The sequence below is a fragment of the Scyliorhinus canicula genome, chromosome 5 (genome assembly GCF_902713615.1).
Source record: "Scyliorhinus canicula chromosome 5, sScyCan1.1, whole genome shotgun sequence".
Taxonomy (NCBI): Eukaryota; Metazoa; Chordata; class Chondrichthyes; order Carcharhiniformes; family Scyliorhinidae; genus Scyliorhinus; species Scyliorhinus canicula.
This window is the reverse complement of record NC_052150.1, coordinates 219249050-219271124: the sequence shown is the minus strand read 5'-3', so window position 1 is coordinate 219271124 and position 22075 is coordinate 219249050. Positions and strand designations below refer to the sequence as shown.

The following is a 22075-nucleotide window of genomic DNA, read 5'->3' as shown; positions in this document are numbered from 1 at the left end:
ATCCAGGCCTTGCAGCCTCCACCAGACACCAATGGCGGGCTTCTCTGGCCTCCCACCGCGTGTTACTCGGCAGCGGGAGGCGGCGCACCGATCGCTGGTGGCGGGAGTCTCTGCTCCCGCCGCTCTCAATGGGAATTCCTATTGAAGCTACTCCCAATGCCGCCAGGAAACCCACAGGCAGGGGAGCGTTGCCATGGGATCAGATAATCCCGCTGTCAGCAAGCGGCCAGAGAATTGCGGCCTACAGCCCAGGCACCTCAAACCACACTTGATCGATAACTGCAATGGCCAATCAATGCTCTTGAGAAAGATGGGTAAAGCTTCCACCAATCTGTTCAAGACACAACTTTTGAATTTGGGAAATTTGGAGTCAATTGACCTAAAAGTGAGAGATGGTTGGGGGTGGGGGGGGTAATTTGTTCCAATGTTGCTCCCTCGCTTAAAGTCAACTTTTGGGGGGGGTCAAGTGGCGGAAGGGTCAGGAGAAAGGGAGGGGAAGGAGGGAACAACAGCTTGGACACAAGGGAGGGAAGCCGGGGGGGGGGGGGGGGGGGGGGGGGGGACACATGGCAGCGAAGTACGCAGGTACGACATCGCCAGCTGTACCCTCAGGTGGCACCGAATATGCTGCTGATGTGTTCTAACACCAGGAGGCAACGCACACAGCACAGGAGCAGCACAGAGGGAGTGGCCGAAGTCAGGGGACCCCATAACCAGGCCCCAACAATAATACCTACACATGTGCCGCCTTGTTCCCCCTCCTGGGCTTATTATATTGGTATTGTTGTTTCTTCCTGTACATATATATATATATCATAGAATTTACAGTGCAGAAGGAGGCCATTCGGACCATCAAGTCTGCACCGGCTCTTGGAAAGAGCACCCTACCCAAGCCCACACCTCCACCCTATCCCCATAACCCCACCCAACAGGGGCTGGTTTAGCTCACTGGGCTAAATCACTGGCTTTTAAAGCAGGCCAGCAGCATGGTTCAATTCCCGTACCAGCCTCCCCGGACAGGCGCTGGAATGTGGCGACTCGGGGCTTTTCACAGTAACTTCATTGAAGCCTACTCGTGACAATAAGCGATTTTCATTTCAACACTAAGGGCAATTTTGGACACTAAGGGGCAATTTAGCATGGCCAATCCACCTAACCTGCACATCTTTGGACTGTGGGTGGAAACCGGAGCACCCGGAGGAAACCCACGCAGACACGGGGAGAACGTGCAGACTCCGCACAGACAGTGACCCAAGCCGGGAATTGAACCTGGGACCCTGGAGCTGTGAAGCAATTGTGCTAACCAATGTGCTACCGTGCTGCCCACGAATATATACTCATTTTCTAAAGATCTCTACGTTACTGTTTTATGTTCCCTGCAATGCAACTAGAAAATGCAAACCAATAAAAACAATTTTTTAAAAATTCAACTTTACCCCCTAGCAGAATTACATCAAATGTCATCGAGTCTTTAATGAAATGAAATGAAAATCGCTTATTGTCACGAGTAGGCTTCAAATGAAGTTACTGTGAAAAGCCCCTAGTCGCCACATTCCGGCGCCTGTTCGGGGAGGCTGGTACGGGAACTAAGGTGGCCATTTGACCCATCGAGTCGATGCTGGTTTTCCGTGGATCGGTTCAGTCAGTTGTTTTCCCTTACTCGATCCCAGGAACCGGATTGTTTATTTCTTGGAAGGGCCCATCCAATTTAATTTCAAAAACACTGATCATCCCCTCTTCCACCACCCTCGTAGTTCCAGTTTCCCCGCCCTCTTTCCCTTGCCCTGTTGTGACAGGCAGCAGAAGCTACTTTGCCATTATCCCCTCAATATGGGCCACTAATGCGACCATCCATCTTGACTTTTCCTGCAGGAAGTTGCACTGTACTCGGAATTACATCCACATGCATTTATTTATGTCCTTCATCCTGAGGGCCATCGCTGTCTTCGTCAAGGACTTTGTCTTGTTTGAAGCTGGTGAATCACAATCCTGTCCCCCGGTCTTGGTAAGTACAGGCGGGAGTGAAGGTCGAAGGAGGTGGGACACGCTATCGATCAGGCTCGTCCAAACCTCTCGTTGCCGGAACACATTTGCATATTTTTCTCACATAAGGTGTCGATGAGCAGATTTGAGACAGGTTAATGTTTGGCACAGAGAGACACAGAATTTCAAAACAAAAACTGAGGTCTTAAGGAGAGAAGGAACCTGCTGGTCAAAAATACAGAAATGTCCTAGAAATAAACTGTCACAGAAAAAAGAGTAATTAATAAAAAATGACAAAAGTGTGAAAGGTTCAATGTATATGTGAGTGGGTGTGTAGGTGGGTGAGGGTGAGTGAGTGTGTCAGTGGGTGAGTGTGTGAGTGAGTGAGTGTGGATGGGTGAGTGTGAGTGGGTGAGTGTGGATGGGTGAGTGAGCGTGTCAGTGGGTGTGTGTGGGTGTGTGAGTGGGTGGGAGTGTGGATGGGTGAGTGTGAGTGGGTGGGTGTGTGGGTGGGTGAGTGAGTGGGTGACTGTGAGTGAGCGTGTCAGTGGGTGAGTGTGAGTGAGCGTGTCAGTCGGTGAGTGTGTGTGGATAAGTGAGTGGGTGAGTGTGTGGGTGGATGAGTGGGTGGGTGAGTGAGTGGGTGGGAGTGTGGATGGGTGAGTGGGTGGGTGACTGAGTGAGCGTGTCAGTGGGTGGGTGTGAGTGAGCATGTCAGTGGGTGGGTGAGTGTGAGTGGGTGGGTGTGTGGATGGATGAGTGTGAGTGGGTGAGTGTGAGTGAGCGTGTCTGTGGGTCGGTGAGTGTGAGTGGGTGGGTCTGTGGGTGGGTGAATGTGAGTGAGCGTGTCAGTGGATGAGTGTGCGTGGGTGTGGGTGGGTGAGTGTGAGTGGGTCAGTGTGGGTGGGTGAGTGAGTGGGTGAGTGTGTGTGAGTGGGTGAGTGTGTGTCAGTGGGTGTGTGTGTGTGAGTGGGTGTGTGTGAGTGGATGAGTGTGGGTGTGTGAGTGGGTGAGTGAGTGGGTGAATGTGAGTGAGCGTGTCAGTGGGTGGGTGAGTGAGTGGGTGGATGTGTGTGAGTGGGTGAGTGTGACTAGGTGAGTGGGTGAGTGTGAGTGGGTGGGTGTGTGAGTGGGTGAGTGTGAGTAGGTGGGTGAGTGTGAGTGGATGAGTGTGAGTGAGCGTGTCAGTGGGTGAGTGTGAGTGGGTGGGTGAGTGTGAGTGAGTGGGTGGGTGAGTGTGAGTGAGTGGGTGCGAATAGGTGTGTGAGTGGGTGAGTGTGAGTTTGGGTGGGTGAGTGTGTCAGTAGGTGGGTGAGTGTGTGTTGGTGGGTGAGTGAGTGGTTGTGTGAGTGGGTGAGTGTGAGTGGGTGGGTGAGGGTGAGTGAGTGTGGGTGTGTGAGTGGGTGAGTGTGAGTGAGTGTGTCAGTGGGTGAGTGTGTGGGTGGGTGGCTGTGAGTGGGTGAGTGTGAGTGGGTGGGTATGTGTGAGTGGGTGAGTGTGGGTGGGTGTGAGTGGGTGGGTATGTGTGAGTGGGTGGGTATGTGTGAGTGGGTGAGTGTGGGTGGGTGAGTGTGAGTGGGTGTGTGTGAGTGGGTGAGTGTGGGTGGGTGAGTGTGAGTGGGTGAGTGTGGATGGGTGAGTGAGCGTGTCAGTGGGTGTGTGTGGGTGTGTGAGTGGGTGGGAGTGTGGATGGGTGAGTGTGAGTGGGTGGGTGTGTGGGTGGGTGAGTGAGTGGGTGACTGAGTGAGCGTGTCAGTGGGTGAGTGTGAGTGAGCGTGTCAGTCGGTGAGTGTGTGTGGATAAGTGAGTGGGTGAGTGTGTGGGTGGATGAGTGGGTGGGTGAGTGTGAGTGGGTGGGAGTGTGGATGGGTGAGTGGGTGGGTGACTGAGTGAGCGTGTCAGTGGGTGGGTGTGAGTGAGCATGTCAGTGGGTGGGTGAGTGTGAGTGGGTGGGTGTGTGGATGGATGAGTGTGAGTGGGTGAGTGTGAGTGAGCGTGTCTGTGGGTCGGTGAGTGTGAGTGGGTGGGTCTGTGGGTGGGTGAATGTGAGTGAGCGTGTCAGTGGATGAGTGTGCGTGGGTGAGTGTGGGTGGGTGAGTGTGAGTGGGTCAGTGTGGGTGGGTGAGTGAGTGGGTGAGTGTGTGTGAGTGGGTGAGTGTGTGTCAGTGGGTGTGTGTGAGTGGGTGTGTGTGAGTGGATGAGTGTGGGTGTGTGAGTGGGTGAATGTGAGTGAGCGTGTCAGTGGGTGGGTGAGTGAGTGGGTGGATGTGTGTGAGTGGGTGAGTGTGACTAGGTGAGTGGGTGAGTGTGAGTGGGTGGGTGGGTGTGTGAGTGGGTGAGTGTGAGTAGGTGGGTGAGTGTGAGTGGATGAGTGTGAGTGAGCGTGTCAGTGGGTGAGTGGGTGAGTGTGAGTGGGTGGGTGAGTGTGAGTGAGTGGGTGGGTGAGTGTGAGTGAGTGGGTGCGAATAGGTGTGTGAGTGGGTGAGTGTGAGTTTGGGTGGGTGAGTGTGTCAGTAGGTGGGTGAGTGTGTGTTGGTGGGTGAGTGAGTGGTTGTGTGAGTGGGTGAGTGTGAGTGGGTGGGTGAGGGTGAGTGAGTGTGGGTGTGTGAGTGGGTGAGTGTGAGTGAGTGTGTCAGTGGGTGAGTGTGTGGGTGGGTGGCTGTGAGTGGGTGAGTGTGAGTGGGTGGGTATGTGTGAGTGGGTGAGTGTGGGTGGGTGTGAGTGGGTGGGTATGTGTGAGTGGGTGAGTGTGGGTGGGTGAGTGTGAGTGGGTGTGTGTGAGTGGGTGAGTGTGGGTGGGTGTGAGTGGGTGGGTATGTGTGAGTGGGTGAGTGTGGGTGGGTGAGTGTGAGTGGGTGTGTGTGGGTGGGTAAGTGTAAGTGGGTGAGTGTGAGTGAGTGTGTCAGTGGGTGAGTGTGTGGGTGGGTGGCTGTGAGTGGGTGAGTGTGAGTGGGTGGGTATGTGTGAGTGGGTGAGTGTGGGTGGGTGTGAGTGGGTGGGTATGTGTGAGTGGGTGAGTGTGGGTGGGTGAGTGTGAGTGGGTGTGTGTGAGTGGGTGAGTGTGGGTGGGTGTGAGTGGGTGGGTATGTGTGAGTGGGTGAGTGTGGGTGGGTGAGTGTGAGTGGGTGTGTGTGGGTGGGTAAGTGTGAGTGGGTGAGTGTGGGTGAGTGGGTGGGTGAGTGAGTGGGTTGGTAAGTGTGAGTGGGTGAGTGTGGGTGGGTGAGTGAGTGGGTGAGTGTAAGTGAGTATGTCAGTAGGTGAGTGTGTGTGGGTGGGTGAGTGTGTGAGTGGGTTGGTGAGGGTGAGTGAATGAGTGTGTGAGTGGGTGGGTGGGTGAGTGTTTGTGAGTGTGTGTGGGTGGGTGTTTGGGTGTGTGTGTGTATATGTTAGCGTGAGCTGGTGAGTTCAGTTTCTGATCAATGGTAACCTCCCCGGATGTTGATTGTTGGGGATTCAGAGATGCTAATGCCATTGAATGTCAAGGAGCAATGGCCAGAGCCTCTCTTGTTGGCTGTGTGTGGCATGAATATTCATTGCCATTGTCATATAAATATTATCCAGGCATGGGAGGGTGGTAGGGGCGGGTTGCCTCACATCCTTTAAAAAGTACCAAGATGAGCACTTGGCACATCTTAACATTCGAGGCTATGGGCCAAGTGCCGGCAAATGGGATTAAGTATGTTGACTGTTTCAGTCCCAACAGCGTCGCCAATACTGTGGGTATTTCTATTTATCTCAGTGAACCACAAGCCTTCCCTTATATCGATCAAATGACCACACAACCAGTTAGTTAGTTCAAAAGATGGTTTATTTACATACACAAGAGTTAGCTCAACATGCAAACACAATATCTACTACGAGTTAATGAAATGAAAATCGCTTATTGTCACAATGTAGGCTTCAATGAAGTTTCTGTGAAAAGCTCCTAGTCGCCACATTCTGGCGCCTGTTCGGGGAGGCTGGTACGGGAATTGAACCCGCGCTGCTGGCCTGCTTCAAAGGCCAGCGATTTAGCCCAGTGTGCTAAACCAGCCCCCTATCAGCTACAATAACCTATACTTAACTTCAGGGCGACCGGCACTGTGCAAATGGATAAGGCCTTTATCTGGGTTTCACTTGGCTGGTTCGAAGAAAGTGTCTCTGTCTCTGCTGGGCTCATCCGTCAGGTAGCGATCGTTGGTCTTGAACTTAGCTGGCTGTTCCTGCTGCAATTAGGCTGGCACAGGCCGGATCCAAAAGAGACAGAACACATGGCTGTGCTCTCTTTTATCCCTCTGGGATTTTACGCTCTTTGGGACGGTCCTTAACCTTGGACCCAGTAGTTCTACAGGGCTCTGATCACTCTCTTCGATTTCGGACAATAAAGGGGCGGGTGCCTTGGTGGCTGGGTGGGTCCTTAGCGGTCATTGACTTTGGCAGTTGTGCTTTCTGAGTAAGGGGAGTGGTGCCGATCAGTCTGTGGCTGTACCGGTTGCTTGATTGGAGATCTATTGTCCTGGGAAAATGGGCCATTAAAATGCAAACGAGCGGGGGTTTCGATCAGGTCTGGTTACCTGTGTTTTAGATACATATAGACTGTGTATCTGTCTGAGTCCTGGGTTGGCCATAATTCCCATGGTCCCTTGCAGGTGGCCATCTTAGATGGCTACAGGTAGGCAGGTCAGGTGTTTTTTTAAGTGTTGGTGCAGACTCGATGGGCTGAAGGGCCTCTTCTGTGATACGGTGATGGTGGAGACAAATAGTATGGAGGCAGATGATCCAGCCATGGTGCGTTTGAACGGCAGAGCAGGCTTGATGGGCCGAATGGCCTACTCCTGCCCCTTTCTCCTACGTTCCTATATGCAAAGGTGATTTAGAGGAGAGGGGTAACCAAGATTATGGCAGCTTTGGATAAGGTAGAGCTCCCCCACGGGGGGGGGGGGGGGGGGGGGAGGAGGGGGGGTGTTGGGGGGGGGGGGGTGGAATGGGGGGTTGTATGGGGGGCGGGGGAGAATCTCGTCAATCACTGTACCAAAGGTCAGCCAGTAAGACTCCGACCAGAGGAGAGTCCGGTAGGGATCCATCGGGCAGCATACTTGTAGTTCTTGTAAATAACTGTTACTGCTCATTTTGTGCAGCGTAGACTCCCCGTGTCCTCATTAAAGTCTTCACAAGGTGGGCCTGGAAATGATGTTTCCTCTTGTTGGTGAGTCCAAAACTCTGTTTTAAAATTAGGGTGAGTTTTCTTGGCGCTTGTGTGGGGCTGTTGGGGGGATGGCGATCGCCGGGAGGTGAAGAGAGGGAAAGCTAAACCATTCCATTGCGATGATTGGAATACCTCTGCAGCTTCATACAGGGAACGTTTTATCCCTTTCAGATGTAGGTAACTCAATCCGGTGCTAACACGATGTGAGGTGACACCTTGGCTCGGGGAGAAATTCCAAGTCTGAAACGTTATGCTTATTTTTCTGTGTCGGAAGGAAAATCTTGTCCCTGTGATTTTCTTAACCCTGTCCTGGACTCGCCACCGGATTCAGTCAGAGACGTGCCCGTTGGAACGTTCAGCCCAGAGACCGCAGGGACTCGGAGGAAACCCGCGCAGACACGGGGAGAAGGTGCAAACTGCACACAGACGGTCACCCTGGGCTGGAAGGGAACCCGGGGTCCCTGGAGCTCTGAGGCAGCAGTGCTAGCCGCTGTGCCACCGTGCCGCCTTGAACAGGCCATCCCGAGATATTGGTGATAATACGTGATCTAATAAAATGGAATTGGATTACTTCAGGAAAACTGGGCTTCTCACTCCGCCCCTTCCACACTGGGGAACTGCTTCGGTAATCCTTACACAAATATGGAAAGCTGAAGGTGCAGGAACAGACAATCCCAACGGCCGGAAAATTCCATCCACAAATTAAGAGCAGGAAAAGGCCACTCGGCCCCTCGAGCCCGCTCCGTACCCAATAAGGTCGTGGCTCAGCTGGAGGGAGAAGCCACCCAGGGCCCCCCCCCCCCCCATCCCCCCCATCATCACCGCACTCCTACCAGGGGCAAAGAAAACAAGGCAGGCCAACGGATTACTCTGGAAAAATCCTCCCCCCCCCCCCCCATCCTTTAGGTTATTGTAACCAGTCCACGTGCTCACATGAGCCAAGTGCTAGCTATAAAGTCTAAAAGCTTAACCTTCTCAAGGGTCATGTATTCCAACAGGTCCCCCTGCCACGCCAGGGCACAGGGTGGAGAGGCTGCTCTCCATCCCAACAGGATCCGCCTTCGGGCGATCAACGAGGTGAAGGCTACAACATCTGCCTCCGCACCCGTTTCCAACCCCGGCTGGTCCGACACCCCCAATATGGCCACCTGGGGGCCCAGGGTCCAGTTTCACGTGCACCATAGAACATAGAACATTACAGCGCAGTACAGGCCCTTCGGCCCTTCGATATTGCACCACTTCAGAGATTACCCTAAAAACCTCCTTCCAGTAATCCTCCAGCTTTGGACAGGACCAAAACATACGACGGTGAAAGTCACTTACTTTTTATATACAATGCCATCTCTTCCCAGTCTGAAAACTGGCTCAGTTTCCTCTTGACTGCACTTGACAGAACGGGTCTGAGGTAGACAGAATTTTTAAAGAATATTTACATAATACAAAATAGTGCAAAACAAGGAAGCAGAATGAAACACCAATACACACACGTTCTCCAGAACCTGACTTCCAAAATAACACCTCCCAAAACTTAACCACGACCCCCTTTCTCGGCCCCACGCCAGTCTGCAGCCCCAGCGAGTCTCATTTTTTCATTGGTTCATGGGACGTGGTCTCCACTGGCTGGGCCAGCATTTATTCGCCATCTATAATTGCCCTTGAACTGAATGGCCTCTTGGAGAGCACATTGCTGTGGATCTGGAGTCACATACAGGCCAGGGAAAGGAAAGCAGGTTTCCTTCCTTCCCTAAGGCCAATACTGAACCAGATGGGTTTTTGCAACAATCGTTTCAGGGTCATCGTTGAACTTTTAATTCTGGATTTTTGTTTACACCCCAAATATGGCCACTGAAGGACAGGGCTCCACTTCAATTTTCAGAATTGCCGACATGGTTCTAAAGAATGAGACCCAGAAACCCACAAGCTTGGGACACGACCAGAACATGGGCACATTGAATCATGGAATTTACAGTGCAGAAGGAGGTCATTCGGCCCATCGAGTGTCCACTTGCCCTTGGCAAGAGCACCCTACTGAAGCCCACACCTCCACTCTATCCCTGTAAACGCAGTCACCCGACCTAACCTTTTTTGGACACTAAGGGGCAATTTAGCATGGCCAATCCACCTTACCTGCACACATCTTTGGACTGTGGGAGGAAACCAGGGCACCAAACAAAGGACGCGATGACATTTTTGAATCCCCCAAAAAAACGATTCAGGGAGAAAAACAACAATCTTGTCCAAATTTTACAGAGAACATCCAGTGCAGAAGGAGGCCATTCGGCCCATCGAGTCTGCACCGACCCACTTAAGCCCTCACTTCCACCCTACTCACGTAACCCAGTAACCCCTCCTAACCTTTTTTGGGTCACGAGGGCAATTTATCATGGCCAATCCACCTAACCTGCACGTCTTTGGACTGTGGGAGGAAACCGGAGCACCCGGAGGAAACCCACGCAGACACGGGGAGAATATGCAGACACCACACAGACAGTAACCCAGCGGGGCATTGAACCTGGGACCCTGGCGCTGTGAAGCCACAGTGCTATCTGCTTGTGCTGCCATGGTCAATGTTGACTGACTACCCTGCCCGCCAAGGATAGGGGAAGATTATCACACCTCTGCAGATCGGTCCTGGCACTGCCTATCAAGTTCAGTTCACGGAGACGGGGCCAATTCCAGGCTACTTGAACCCCCAGGTTCCTAACGCTGGAACCAGCCATACGAAAAGGAGGTAGCACCCCCAGATTAACTCCCCTCCCCGGGGGATTACCTGGAAAGCACTCACATTTTTCCAAGTTTAGCTTGTACCCTGATGAAGAGCCAATGCGCCTCAGTAGCCCCATTATAGCGCCATGGTGGGGATCGTGTCCGTCACATAAAGTAAGAGATCATCAGCGTACAGGTCCACCCTGTGCTCCACCCCTCCCTCGCTATCACCGTCCACTTATCTGAAGCCCCTAGCCAAGCTGTTCCAGTACACTGACGTCTACCCGGCAATGTGGAAAATTACCCAGGTGTGTCCTGTACAAAGGAAACAGGACAAATCCAACCCAGCCTGCTCACTGATGCTCAGTTTGGATTCCCCCAGGGTCACTCAGCTCCTGACCTCTTTACAGCCTTGGTTCAAACATGGACAAAAGAGCTGAATGCTAGAGGTGAGGCGAGAGTGATTGCCCTTGACAACAAGGCAGTATTTGACCGAGTATGGCATCATGGAGCCCTCGCTAAACTGAAGTCAATGGGAATTAGGGGGGAAACTCTCCGCTGGTTGGAGACATACCCGGCACAAAGGAAGATGGTTTGTGGTGGTTGGAGGTCAGTCATCTCAGCTCCAGGACATCCCTGCAGGAGTTCCTCAGGGTCGTGCCCTGGGCACAACCATCTTCAGCTGCTTCATCAATGACCTTCCCTTCCAGCATAAGGTCAGAAGTGGGGATGTTCGCAGATGACTGCAGAATGTTCAGCATCATTTGCGACTCCTCAGATACTGAAGCAGTCCGTGTCCAAATGCAGCAAGACCTGGACAATATCCAGGCTTGGGCTGACAAGTGGCAAGTTACATTCGCGCCACACAAGTGCCAGGCAATGACCATCTCCTACAAGAGAGGATCTAACCATCACACCCCTTGACATTCAATGGCATTACCATCGCTGAATCCCCCACAATCAACAACCCTGGGGGTTACCATTGATCAGAAACTGAACTGGACTAGCCGTATTGATACTGTGGCTACCAGGGCAGGTCAAAGGCTAGGTTATTCCCACTTGTTCTGTATCTGCCACAACCCCACACTCCACCTGGAGGAAATAGTTCCTCCCTCTCTACCTTAGCAAACCCTTCAATTATCGTAAACCCCTCAACACAGTCACCACTGAGGGCAGCACGGTGGCACAGTGGTTAGCATTGCTGCCTACGGCGCTGAGGACCCGGGTTCAAATCCCGGCCCTGGGTCACTGTCTGTGAGGAGTTTGCACATTCTCCCTGTGTCTGCGTGGGTTTCACCCCCACAACCCAAAGATGTGCAGGGTAGGTAGATTGGCCACGCTAAATTGCCCCTTAATTGGAAAAAATAATTGGGTACTCTAAATTTATTTTTAAAAACAGTCACCACTGGTTGCTTGCAATTGAGGGAATAAATCACTAGTCTGTGACACCTGGCCCCACAACCTATTTCTAACTCTCACATCATGTTGGTGAATCTCTGATGCAGCCACCCCGCCCCCCAACTTCCCCACCCCTCCCACACCAAGGCCATTATAGCCCGACTTCCTGAAGGGGAAGGAAGAAACAGGCCTAAACAGGAGCCAGCATGCAGGGTTCAAGCGGAGGGCGCCCGTTTCTGCTGGGTGGCCCCCCATGAGACGGCGAGAAATCTCCTCCCCCCCCCCCCCCCCAGGTACCCCACCCCCTCCCGCTACCCCCATGCCTCTGGGTTGGAGGTGAAAAATTCCAGCCAAGGCTTCTGTCGAATCTTCAGCTGAAGCTCAGATCCCTCTCGGGCAGCACGGTAGCTCTGTGATTAGCACTGTTGCTTCACAGCACCAGGGTCCCAGGTTCGATTCCCCGGCTTGGGTCGCTGTCTGTGTGGAGTCTGCACGTTCTCCCCGTGTCTGCGTGGGTTTCCTCCCGGTGCTCCGGTTTCCTCCCACAAGTCCGAAAATGTGCAGGTTAGGTGGATTGGTCATGATAAAATCGGCCCTCGGTGGAGTTATGGGGAGAGGGTGGGGGATTGGGCCTAGAGAGGGTGCTCTGTCGGGAGTCTCTATATACTTTAATAAGGATTCACTGTTGTAATGTAGGAAACGCAATGTGACCGATTTGTGCACAGCAAGCTCCCACAAACAGCAAGATGGTAATAACCGGGTGATCTGTTTGTGGGATTTTATTTTGCTTGAAGGATGAATTTTGACACTGGGATAAAGCCCTGCTCCTTTTTTGAAAAAGAGTTTAAAATCACATCTGAAAGGCAGTGCAGCACTAGGGGAGGCAGTGGTGTAGTGGCGTTGTCACTGGACTAGTCATCCATGAGATCCAGGGTCATGGCCTGGGGACCCAGGTTCGAATCCCAACACGGAGAATGTGACATTTAAATTGAAAAAAAGAATCTGGAATTAAAATGTCTGATGATCACCATTGTCGATTGTCACACCAAGAAAAAAAACCCCATCTGGTTTAATAATTTCCTTCAGAGAAGGAAAGCTGCCATCCTTACCTGGTCTGGCCTACATGCGGCACGGTAGCAGAGTGGTTAGCACTGTTGCTTCACAGCTCCAGGGTCCCAGGTTCGATTCCCGGCTTGGGTCGCTGTCTGTGAGGAGTCTGCACGTTCTCCCCGTGCCTGCGTGGGTTTCCTCCGGGTGCTCCGGGTTCCTCCCACAAGTCCCGAAAGACGTTTGTACATTCTGAATTCTCCCTCTGTGTACCCGAACAGGTGCCGGAATGTGGCGACTAGGGGCTTTTCACAGTACCTTCATTGCAGTGTTAATGTCAGCCGACTTGTGACAATAAAGATTATTTTTTATGTGACTCTTACCTGCCCCCTGATGGTCAATAAATGCCAGCCCAGTTAGCGGCACCCACATCTCAAATAATTAAAACAAAACACTTCCTCAGCCTTGATGTTTGTGCTCAGGTTGGAGTGGGACGTGAACCCAGAACCTTCTGAAGCCAGGCCGCTACCAACGAAGCCATGGCCTTCGCTGTCATGGAGGCCTCTCTGTGCCTTTTTTCGATTTTACTTTCCATTTTTCTCTGTTGTCCAGTTGTTTCGAGGCCGCCTTTGACCGATCCACTTTCAGAATCAGTTCACCACTTGTCTGCTGAAAATCCCAAACCGCGTTTCGGTTTTTCCGGCCAATCAGTCGTGAACTTCGACCTGCAAGTGACCAAGGGGCCATTTTCTTTTTTCCAGAAGCCGAGAATTAAACAGTCGGCTGGCAACCCGGATAACAGGGCCTGCTCGTTGGCAGAGCGATGCACAAAGTGGTTAAGCATTAGCCTCGTCAAAAGCTCTCGGGTTAGATCTGTTGAACCACGTGAGAATTATTCCCATTATTCTTCCAGAGACCTATTCAGTCAGTCCCAATTTCTGAGTTTGATATCCCAGATGAAAAGGCAGACGTGGAGATAAAAGTAGGCTTGGTCCCTTTCATCGCAGCACGCTGCCCCTGGATTAATTGACAGCAGCAACACAGAATTGTCTACCCCATGCTGCTCAAGCCTTTACTCTTGCTTCCTTTATCTCTGTGTCATTTAACATCCCAATAACAATTGCCAAATATCCTTCTCAACATGAAGTAGATAACCAGAATTTCAAAGGAGGCCATTTAGCCCATCAAATCTTTGCTAGGTCTCTGAAGGGCAGCACCAGGGCACCAGGCAGGGATGGTCGATCTCCCCTTTGTTATTTGCGTTGGCAATAAAGCCACTCGCCATGGCGCTGAGGACCTCGAAAACTTGGGAAGGAATAGTTAGTGGAGGGGTGGAGCGTAGGATCTCGCTAATCTGCCGACGATTTGCTGTACATTAGGGACCTGGAGGCATCAGTGGGGAACATTATGGAGATCGTGCAGCGTTTGGGGGTCTTTTCTGGCTGTCAGCTAAATATAGGAAAGAGCAAATACCTGGTGGTTGGGGAAATGGGTCAGAGGGGGGGGGGGGGGTGGTTACCGTTTTGGTTAGCAGGAATTAATTTCTGGTATCTGGGGGTCCCGATAGCAAGGAACTGGTTGCATATACAAATCTGGTGGGGAATGTCGAGGCAGACCTGCAAAGATGGGAGGATGAACTTTGTTGTGTTCTGCTTCTTCATGTAGCACAAGCTTCTTCCTTGATGTAGACTCTGACAAAGGAAGGTTCAGACTTGGAGATAGGTTTAACACATTTATTGAACAGTTAACAATTCTCCTACTTGAGTTCGACTCTCCTGCTGATCCTGCTGTAGTAACTCAGTCTAACTAACCAATCGGCTCTAAGCCATGCGGTGAGTGTGATGCTTCCGATCTGCCCCTGTCTCTCTGAGTGTCGCCTGTGGAAAGAGAAAGAGCATGTGTGCCCTGTGCTTTTATATGGGTCGCCCCCTTGTCGTAGTGTCACCTCTGGGTGTCTTGACTGCCCATTGGTCGTGTCCTATTCTATGTGTTCATTAGCTGTCTGTCTGCATGTCATGATGTCTCTGGTGCTCCCTCTAGTGTTTACTCAGTCCTAGTGTATCTACATTAACCCCTTGTGTATTTACAGTGATGCATATCACCACAGGTCTCCCACTATCCCTGGCGAGCCAAGTATAATCCATTAAGATGAATATCTTGCTGAGATTTTTATTTTTATTCCAGTGATTCATGGTGTTCCCGGCCAGGGTGTTTTTCAGGGACCGGCTTGTGACTGGGTTTATTTGGGTGGGTGAGAACCCGAGCGCCAGGAAGACGGTGCTTCAGAGGGGGAGACAAGTAGGGCGCTTGGCCTTGCCAAACTTACTGCCCGACCAAATGGCGGGCAGCGCCGCCTTCACGATGCTCCGCCCCCTCCAAAGCGATGTTCTCGCAGGTGCGCAACTGGGTCAAAAATTACCTTCCAGCCTTCCCGGTGAAGCAGCCATCTACCTTGCTCGAGCAGATTTTATCCTGCTCGGGGTCAGAGATGGCCGGTACGCCTGGCACATGCCAGCGGGGAGTGGGGGAGGGGATGGGGGAGGTCGAGGGAGTGAAAGGAAAGTGGGCAAGCGAGCCGGGGTGAATTCTGGAGGAGGAGGAGAGGTGAATTCTGGCGTGCGAGGCACTGAGGAGGGTGAACACGACCTCGTCCTGGCAAGGCGGAGTCGCATTCAGCTCAAAGTCGTGCTTCGAGCACACCTCACAAAGGTTAGAATGGAGTCGGATTTCCGATGGGGTGGAGGATGGATGCAGTCGTTGTTTGAGGGAGCCGGTGCATCGCCCGCACATGTTCCAGGTTGTGCCCAAAGCTGGCAGGCGTCCTTTTCTGATACCATGTCGGCAATCCTGAGCATTGGATTGGAGCCTTACCCGCTGGTCGTGATATTTGGGGTTTCGGATGTGCCGGAGATCTGGACGGGAGCGCGGGCAGGCGTCCTGGCCTTTGCCTCACTTGTGGCAAGGAGGCGGGTCTTCTTAGACTGGAGGTCAACGACACCTCCAAGCACCTCAGTGTGGCTGGATGACCTGATGGGGTTTTTGCACCTCGGAAAGGTCAGGTTCACCATGAGAGGGTCGGTGGAAGGGTTTACCGTAGATGGCGGCCTTTTATAATGTACTTTAAAGAGTGGTCGCTGTTAGCTGTTGGGGGATGGGTGGGGGGAGGGGTTAGTTTACATTGTTATGGGTGGGGGGGGGGGTTTACTATTATTTTCATAGCATTTACAGTGTAGAAGGAGGCCATTCAGCCCATCGAGTCTGCACCGGCTCTTGGAAAGAGGACCCTACCCAAGGTCAACACCTCCACCCTATCCCCATAACCCAGTAACCCCACCCAACACTAAGGGCAATTTTGGACACTAAGGGCAATTTATCACGGCCAATCCACCTAACCCGCACATCTTTGTGACTGTGGGAGGAAACGGGATTGTGGCGCCAAATGGGCGCCGTGCCAACCCGCGCATGCGCATTTGGGCCACGCAAATCTGCAAATGCACGGGGGACTTCTTCAGCGCACCGGCCCCAACTCAACATGGCGTCAGGGTTCAGGGGCCTGCCACGCAACAAAGTAGGCCGGGGGGTGGGGGGGGGGGGTAGGCCGGCCCGCCGATCGGTGGGCGCCAATCATGGGCCAGACCCCATCGGATGACCCCCCCCCCCCACCCCCGGTGAAGGAGCGCTTGTCCCCACCCCACAGGCCGCCCCTGACCCTTCGCGCAGAGTTCCCACCGGCAGCGACCAAGGACGAACGGCGACGGCGGGACTCTGTCGTATCCACGCGGCCGCTCGGCCCATCGGGGCCGGAGAATCGCCGGCCCCGCCGATTCCAGCGGCCCGAGGCCGGCACCGTGTCAAACATGCCGGCGCAAATGGCGCTGATTCTCTGCACCTCGGAGAATAGCCCGCCGCGTCGAGGCGTCTTGGCGCGATTGCGGCGATTATCCGGCGCGGGGCTCGGAGAATCGCGCCCAGTATTTTTATGGCTAGTCCAGTTCAATGTCAGGCCAATGGTGACCCCCAGGATACTGATAGTGGGGGATTCAGTGATGGTGATGTGACTGAATGACGAAGGGCGGTGGATAGATGGCCATTGCCTGGCGCTCGTATGGCACGAATGTTACATCCTTTCACCCTGACATATTTCTCTGCTTCCCCTCAGGTTGGTTGTAAGGCAGCAGTAGTGTTCTTTCAGTACAGCATCATGGCAAACTTCCTCTGGCTCCTGGTGGAAGGCCTCTACTTGCACACATTGCTGGTTGTATCGTTCTTCTCGGAAAAAAAGTACTTCTGGTGGTACATATTCATCGGCTGGGGTAAGACCAATAAAATGGGCTGACAAATTCTCCCGGCTCCCATTTGTCACCTGGGCTCAGTCCTGGTTCGTGTGATTGATGTTTGCGGGATTGGAGAGAGCTGCAGATCCTCACAGATTGTCCAAATTATCCAAAGAACAGGAATTTCAGTTCAACAAATCTTCAGCAAAGGCGGCGATAAATCATAATAGTCACAGCGCCCAGGCCTCGACGTTACTCCCTGCATCAATGTGGTTGATTCTGAAGTATTGCAGCCCTCCCATAGGATCCATACAGTGCACCAAACCCTCTGCAAAAGCACTTTACCGAGGCCCATTCCCCCGCCCTGTAGCCCCACCTAAAGTACATATCTTTGGACACTAAGGGGCAATTTTAGCGCGGCCAATCCACCTAACCCGCATGTTTCCGGACTTGTGGGAGGAAACCGGAGCACCCGGAGGGAACCCACGCAGACGCGGGGAGAAAGGGCAAACTCCACACAAGTCGCACGAGGCCGGAATTGAACCCGGGTCCCTGTCGCTGTGAGGCAGCAGTGCTAACCACTGTGCCACCCTGCCACCCACCGCTATCAAACTGCGGGGTAAATATGAGGTTGGGTAATCAATGGGGGTCTTGCCAGCGATGCCCACACCCCAAGAATGAATGAAAGGGTGATAGGGTCTGGAGAATTCAAATGATTGTAGGAATCCCCCTGGGGAGATGGTGACGCAATGGTAACATCCCTGAGCTAATAACCCAGAGGCCAGGGCTTGAGGTCTGGGGAGATGGGTTCAGATCCCTCCATGGCAGCTGGTGGAATTTAAATTGATTGCCCAACCCTAATTTTTCTCAAGAAGGTGGTGGTGAGCTGCCTTCTTGATCTGCTGCAGTCCCTGAGGTGTAGGTACACCCACCGTGCTGTTAGGAAAGAATTCCAGTATATTGCCCCAGCGACAGTGAAGGAACGGCGATATATTTCCAAGTCAGGATGGTGAGCGACTTCCAGGGGAACCTCCAGGTGGTGGGGTTCCCAGGTATCTGCTGCTCTTGTCCTTCTAGATGGGTAGAGGTCACAGGTTTGGAAGGAGCTGTTGAAGGAGCCTTGGCGCGTTGCTGCAGTGCATCTAGTAGATGGTGCACACGGCTCCCACTGCGTGCTGGAGACGGCGGGTGGTTAACAAGTGAAGTGAAAATCGCTTATTGTCACAAGTAGGCTTCAAATGAAGTTACTGTGAAAAAATTTGAATAAAATGAAGATTAAATAGACGGCTTTGTCTTGGATGGCGTCTGAAGTAAAATCATCTTTAATCTTTTTGACAGGAACTCCAATGCTGTTTATCATCATTTGGACCATCACTAGAATCCATTATGATGACGTTGGGTAAGTTCAGTTTGCTACACTAAGATACACGGCAGCTTCTAAAATTTTAAGCATGGTGTAATTTTCTATTTCCTTCCGAAACATGTGTAAAGGAGTCAAAACCATTTCTCAAAAAGCCTAGGGTGCGAGTTATGAGCTACAGACAGCACCAAACTGGGCTCCCTACGCACTCCAGGGGCTGGTTTAGCACACTGGGCTAAATCGCTGGCTTTGAAAGCAGACCAAGGCAGGCCAGCAGCACGGTTCAATTCCCGTACCGGCCTCCCCGAACAGGCGCCGGAATGTGGCGACTAGGGGCTTTTCACAGTAACTTCATTTGAAACCTACTTGTGACAATAAGCGATTTTCATTTTTTTTCATTTTCCACTATCACTACCACTTCCAAGAGCTTGGTACATTTGTTCTGTCATTCGCGCAGGCAGTGGGCAGGTTGGAGAATTGGCGGAGGAGATCCGGGGAAGGGGGAGCAGCAAGGCAAACAGGGATCAGGTCACTGGATTCCCATGGAGGACCCCGGCCCATTCCAGCCCCACCAATACAAGACGGGGAGATGGTGACGTAGCGAAGCTGCCACTGGACTAGCAACGCAGGCTAATCCCCTGGGGGTATGGGTTCAGATCCCACCACGGCAACTGGTTACATTTAAATTCAAGTAATAAAAACCTGGAAATGAAAGCTCTAGTCTCAGTAATAGTGACCATGGAGCCATTGTCGACTGTCGTTAAAAATCCATCTGGTTCACTAATGTCCTTCAGGGAAGGAAATCTGCCGTCCTTACCCGGTCTGGCCTACATGTGACTCCAGGCCCACGGCAATGTGGTTGACTGATAATTGCCCTCTGAAATGGCCGAGCAAACCGCTCAGTTCAAGGGCAAGTAGGGATGGGCAACAAGTGCAGGCCCAGCGACGCCCACATCCCGTGAAAGAATCATTTTTGTTCAAGAGGCACTCCCGGATGCTGTGATCGCTGCTGCTCTTCACGTTACCGGAGGTGCTGGAAAAGGTGGCAAAAGATTCAGGAGAGGGTTTCCGTTATCTGGACCACTGGGAGCTCTTCCGGGGCAGGTGCGGCCTGTATAAGAAGGACGGGTTACATCTAAACTGGAGAGGCATAAATATCCTGGCCGCGAGGTTTGCTAGTGTCACACGGGAGGGTTTAAACTAGTATGGCAGGGGGTGGGCATCGGAGCAATAGGTCAGAAGGTGAAAGCATTGAGGGAGAACTAGGGAATAGGGCCAGTATGGCTGAGGCAGAGCAGACAGGGAGATGTTGCTGAACACAGCGGGTCTGGTGGCCTGAAGTGCATATGTTTTAATGCAAGAAGTATTAATGAAAATGAAAATCGCTTATTGTCACAAGTAGGCTTCAAATGAAGTTACTGTGAAAAGCCCCTAGTCGCCACATTCCAGCACCTGTTCGGGGAGGCTGTTACGGGAATCGAACCGTGCTGCTGGCCTGCTTGGTCTGCTTTCAAAGCCAGCGATTTAGGTGTGTGCTAAACAGCCCCTATTACGGGTAAGGCAGATGAACTTAGAGCTTGGATTAGTACTTGGAACTATGATGTTGCCATTACAGAGACCTGGTTGAGGGAAGGACAGGATTGGCAGCTAAACGTTCCAGGATTTAGATGTTTCAGGCAGGATAGAGGGGGATGTAAAAGGGGTGGCGGAGTTGCGCTATTGGTTAGGGAGAATATCACAGCTGTACTGCGGGAGGACACCTCAGAGGGCAGCGACGCTATATGGGTAGAGATCAGGAATAAGAAGGATGCAGTCACAATGAAATTTGCTTATTGTCACAAGTAGGCTTCAAATGAAGTTACTGTGAAAAGCCCCGAGTCGCCACATTCTGGCACCTGTTCGGGGAGGCTGGTACGGGAATTGAACCGTGCTGCTGGCCTGCCTTGGTCTGCTTTCAAAACCAGTGATTTAGCCCTGTGCTAAACAGCCCCAAGATGTTGAGGGGGTTACTACAGGCCTCCCAACAGCCAGTGGGAGATAGAGGAGCAGATAGGTAGACAGATTTTGGAAAATAGTAAAAACAACAGGGTTGTTGTGATGGGAGACTTCAACTTCCCCAATATTGACTGGGACTCACTTAGTGCTAGGGGCTGAGACGGGGCAGAGTTTGTAATGAGCATCCAGGAGGGCTTCTTAAAACAATATGTAGACAGTCCAACTAGGGAAGGGGCTGTACTGGACCTGGTATTGGGTAATGAGCCCGGCCAGGTGGTAGAAGTTTCAGTAGGGGAGCATTTCGGGAACAGTGACCACAATTCAGTAAGTTTTAAAATGCTGGTGGACAAGGATAAGAGTGGTCCTAGGGTGAATGTGCTAAATTGGGGGCAGGCTAATTATAACAATATTAGGCGGGAACTGAAGAACCTAGATTGGGGGCGGATGTTTGAGGGTAAATCAACATCTAACATGTGGGAGGCTTTCAAGTGTCAGTTGAAAGGAATTCAGGACCGGCAAGTTCCTGTGAGGAAGAAGGATAAATACGGCAAATTTCAGGAACCTTGGATAACGAGAGATATTGTAGGCCTCGTCAAAAATAAAAAGGAGGCATTTGTCAGGGCTAGAAGGCTGGGAACAGACGAAGCCTGTGTGGAATATAAGGAAAGTAGAAAGGAACTTAAGCAAGGAGTCAGGAGGGCTAGAAGGGGTCATGAAAAGTCATTGGCAAATAGGGTTAAGGAAAATCCCAAGGCTTTTTACACGTACATAAAAAACAAGAGGGTAGCCAGGGAAAGGGTTGGCCCACTGAAGGATAGGCAAGGTAATCCATGTGTGGAGCCAGAGGAAATGGGTGAGGTACTAAATGAATACTTTGCATCAGTATTCACTAAAGAGAATGAATTAGGTGGCTGTTGAGTCTGGACAAGGGTGTGTAGATAGCCTGGGTCACATTGAGATCCAAAAAGACGAGGTGTTGGGCGTCTTGAAAAATATTAAGGTAGTCCCCAGGGCCTGATGGGATCTACCCCAGACTACTGAAGGAGGCTAGAGAGGAAATTGCTGAGGCCTTGACAAAAATCTTTGGATCCTCACTGTCTTCAGGTGATGTCCCGGAGGACTGGAGAATAGCCAATGTTGTTCCTTTGTTTAAGAAGGGTAGCAAGGATAATCCAGGGAACTACAGGCCGGTGAGCTTTACGTCAGTGGTAGGGAAATTATTGGAGGGAATTCTTCGAGACAGGATCTACTCCCATTTAGAAGCAAGTGGACGTTATTAGTGAGAGGCAGCACGGTTTTGTGAAGGGGAGGTCGTGTCTCACTAACTTGATAGAGTTTTTCGAAGAGGTCACAAAGATGATTGATGCAGGTAGGGCAGTGGATGTTGTCTATATGGACTTCAGTAAGGCCTTTAACAAGGTCCCTCATGGCAGACTGGTACAAAAGGTGAAGTCACACGGGATCAGAGGTGAGCTGGCAAGATGGATACAGAACTGGCTAGGTCATAGAAGGCAGAGAGTAGCAATGGCAGGGTGCTTTTCTGATTGGAGGGCTGTGACTAGTGGTGTTCCGCAGGGATCAATGCTGGGACCTTTGCTGTTCGTAGTATATATAAATGATTTGGAGGAAAATGTAACTGGTCTGATTAGTAAGTTTGCAGACGACACAAAGGTTGGTGGAATTGCAGATAGCGATGAGGACTGTCAGAGGATACAGCAGGATTTAGATCGTTTGGAGACTTGGCGAAGAGATGGCAGATGGAGTTTAATCCGAACAAATGTGAGGTAATGTATTTTGGAATGTCTAATGCAGGTAGGGAATATACAGTGAATGGTAGAACCCTCAAGAGTATTGAAAGTCAGAGAGATCTAGGTGTACAGGTCCACAGGTCACTGAAAGGGGCAACACAGGTGGAGAAGGTAGTCAAGAAGGCATACGGCATGCTTGCCTTCATTGGCCGGGGCATTGAGTATAAAAATTGGCAAATCATGTTGCAGCTGTCTAGAACCTTAGTCGGGCCACACTTGGAGTATAGTGTTCAATTCTGGTCGCCACACTACCAGAAGGATGTGGAGGCTTTAGAGAGAGTGCAGAAGAGATTTACCAGGATGCTGCCTGGTATGGATG

General features: G+C 51.8%; 1 protein-coding gene across 1 annotated transcript in view; it reads left to right on the top strand.

Annotated features, from left to right (window-relative positions):
• vipr1b (vasoactive intestinal peptide receptor 1b) overlaps positions 1-22075 on the top strand; it is a 79265-nt gene that overhangs the window by 37060 nt on the left and 20130 nt on the right. Inside the window, exons 6-8 of the mRNA XM_038798543.1 lie at positions 1873-2005; positions 16479-16632; positions 17932-17992. Of these exons, the coding sequence (XP_038654471.1) occupies positions 1873-2005; positions 16479-16632; positions 17932-17992 (348 nt within the window). The remainder of the gene's footprint in view (positions 1-1872; positions 2006-16478; positions 16633-17931; positions 17993-22075) is intronic.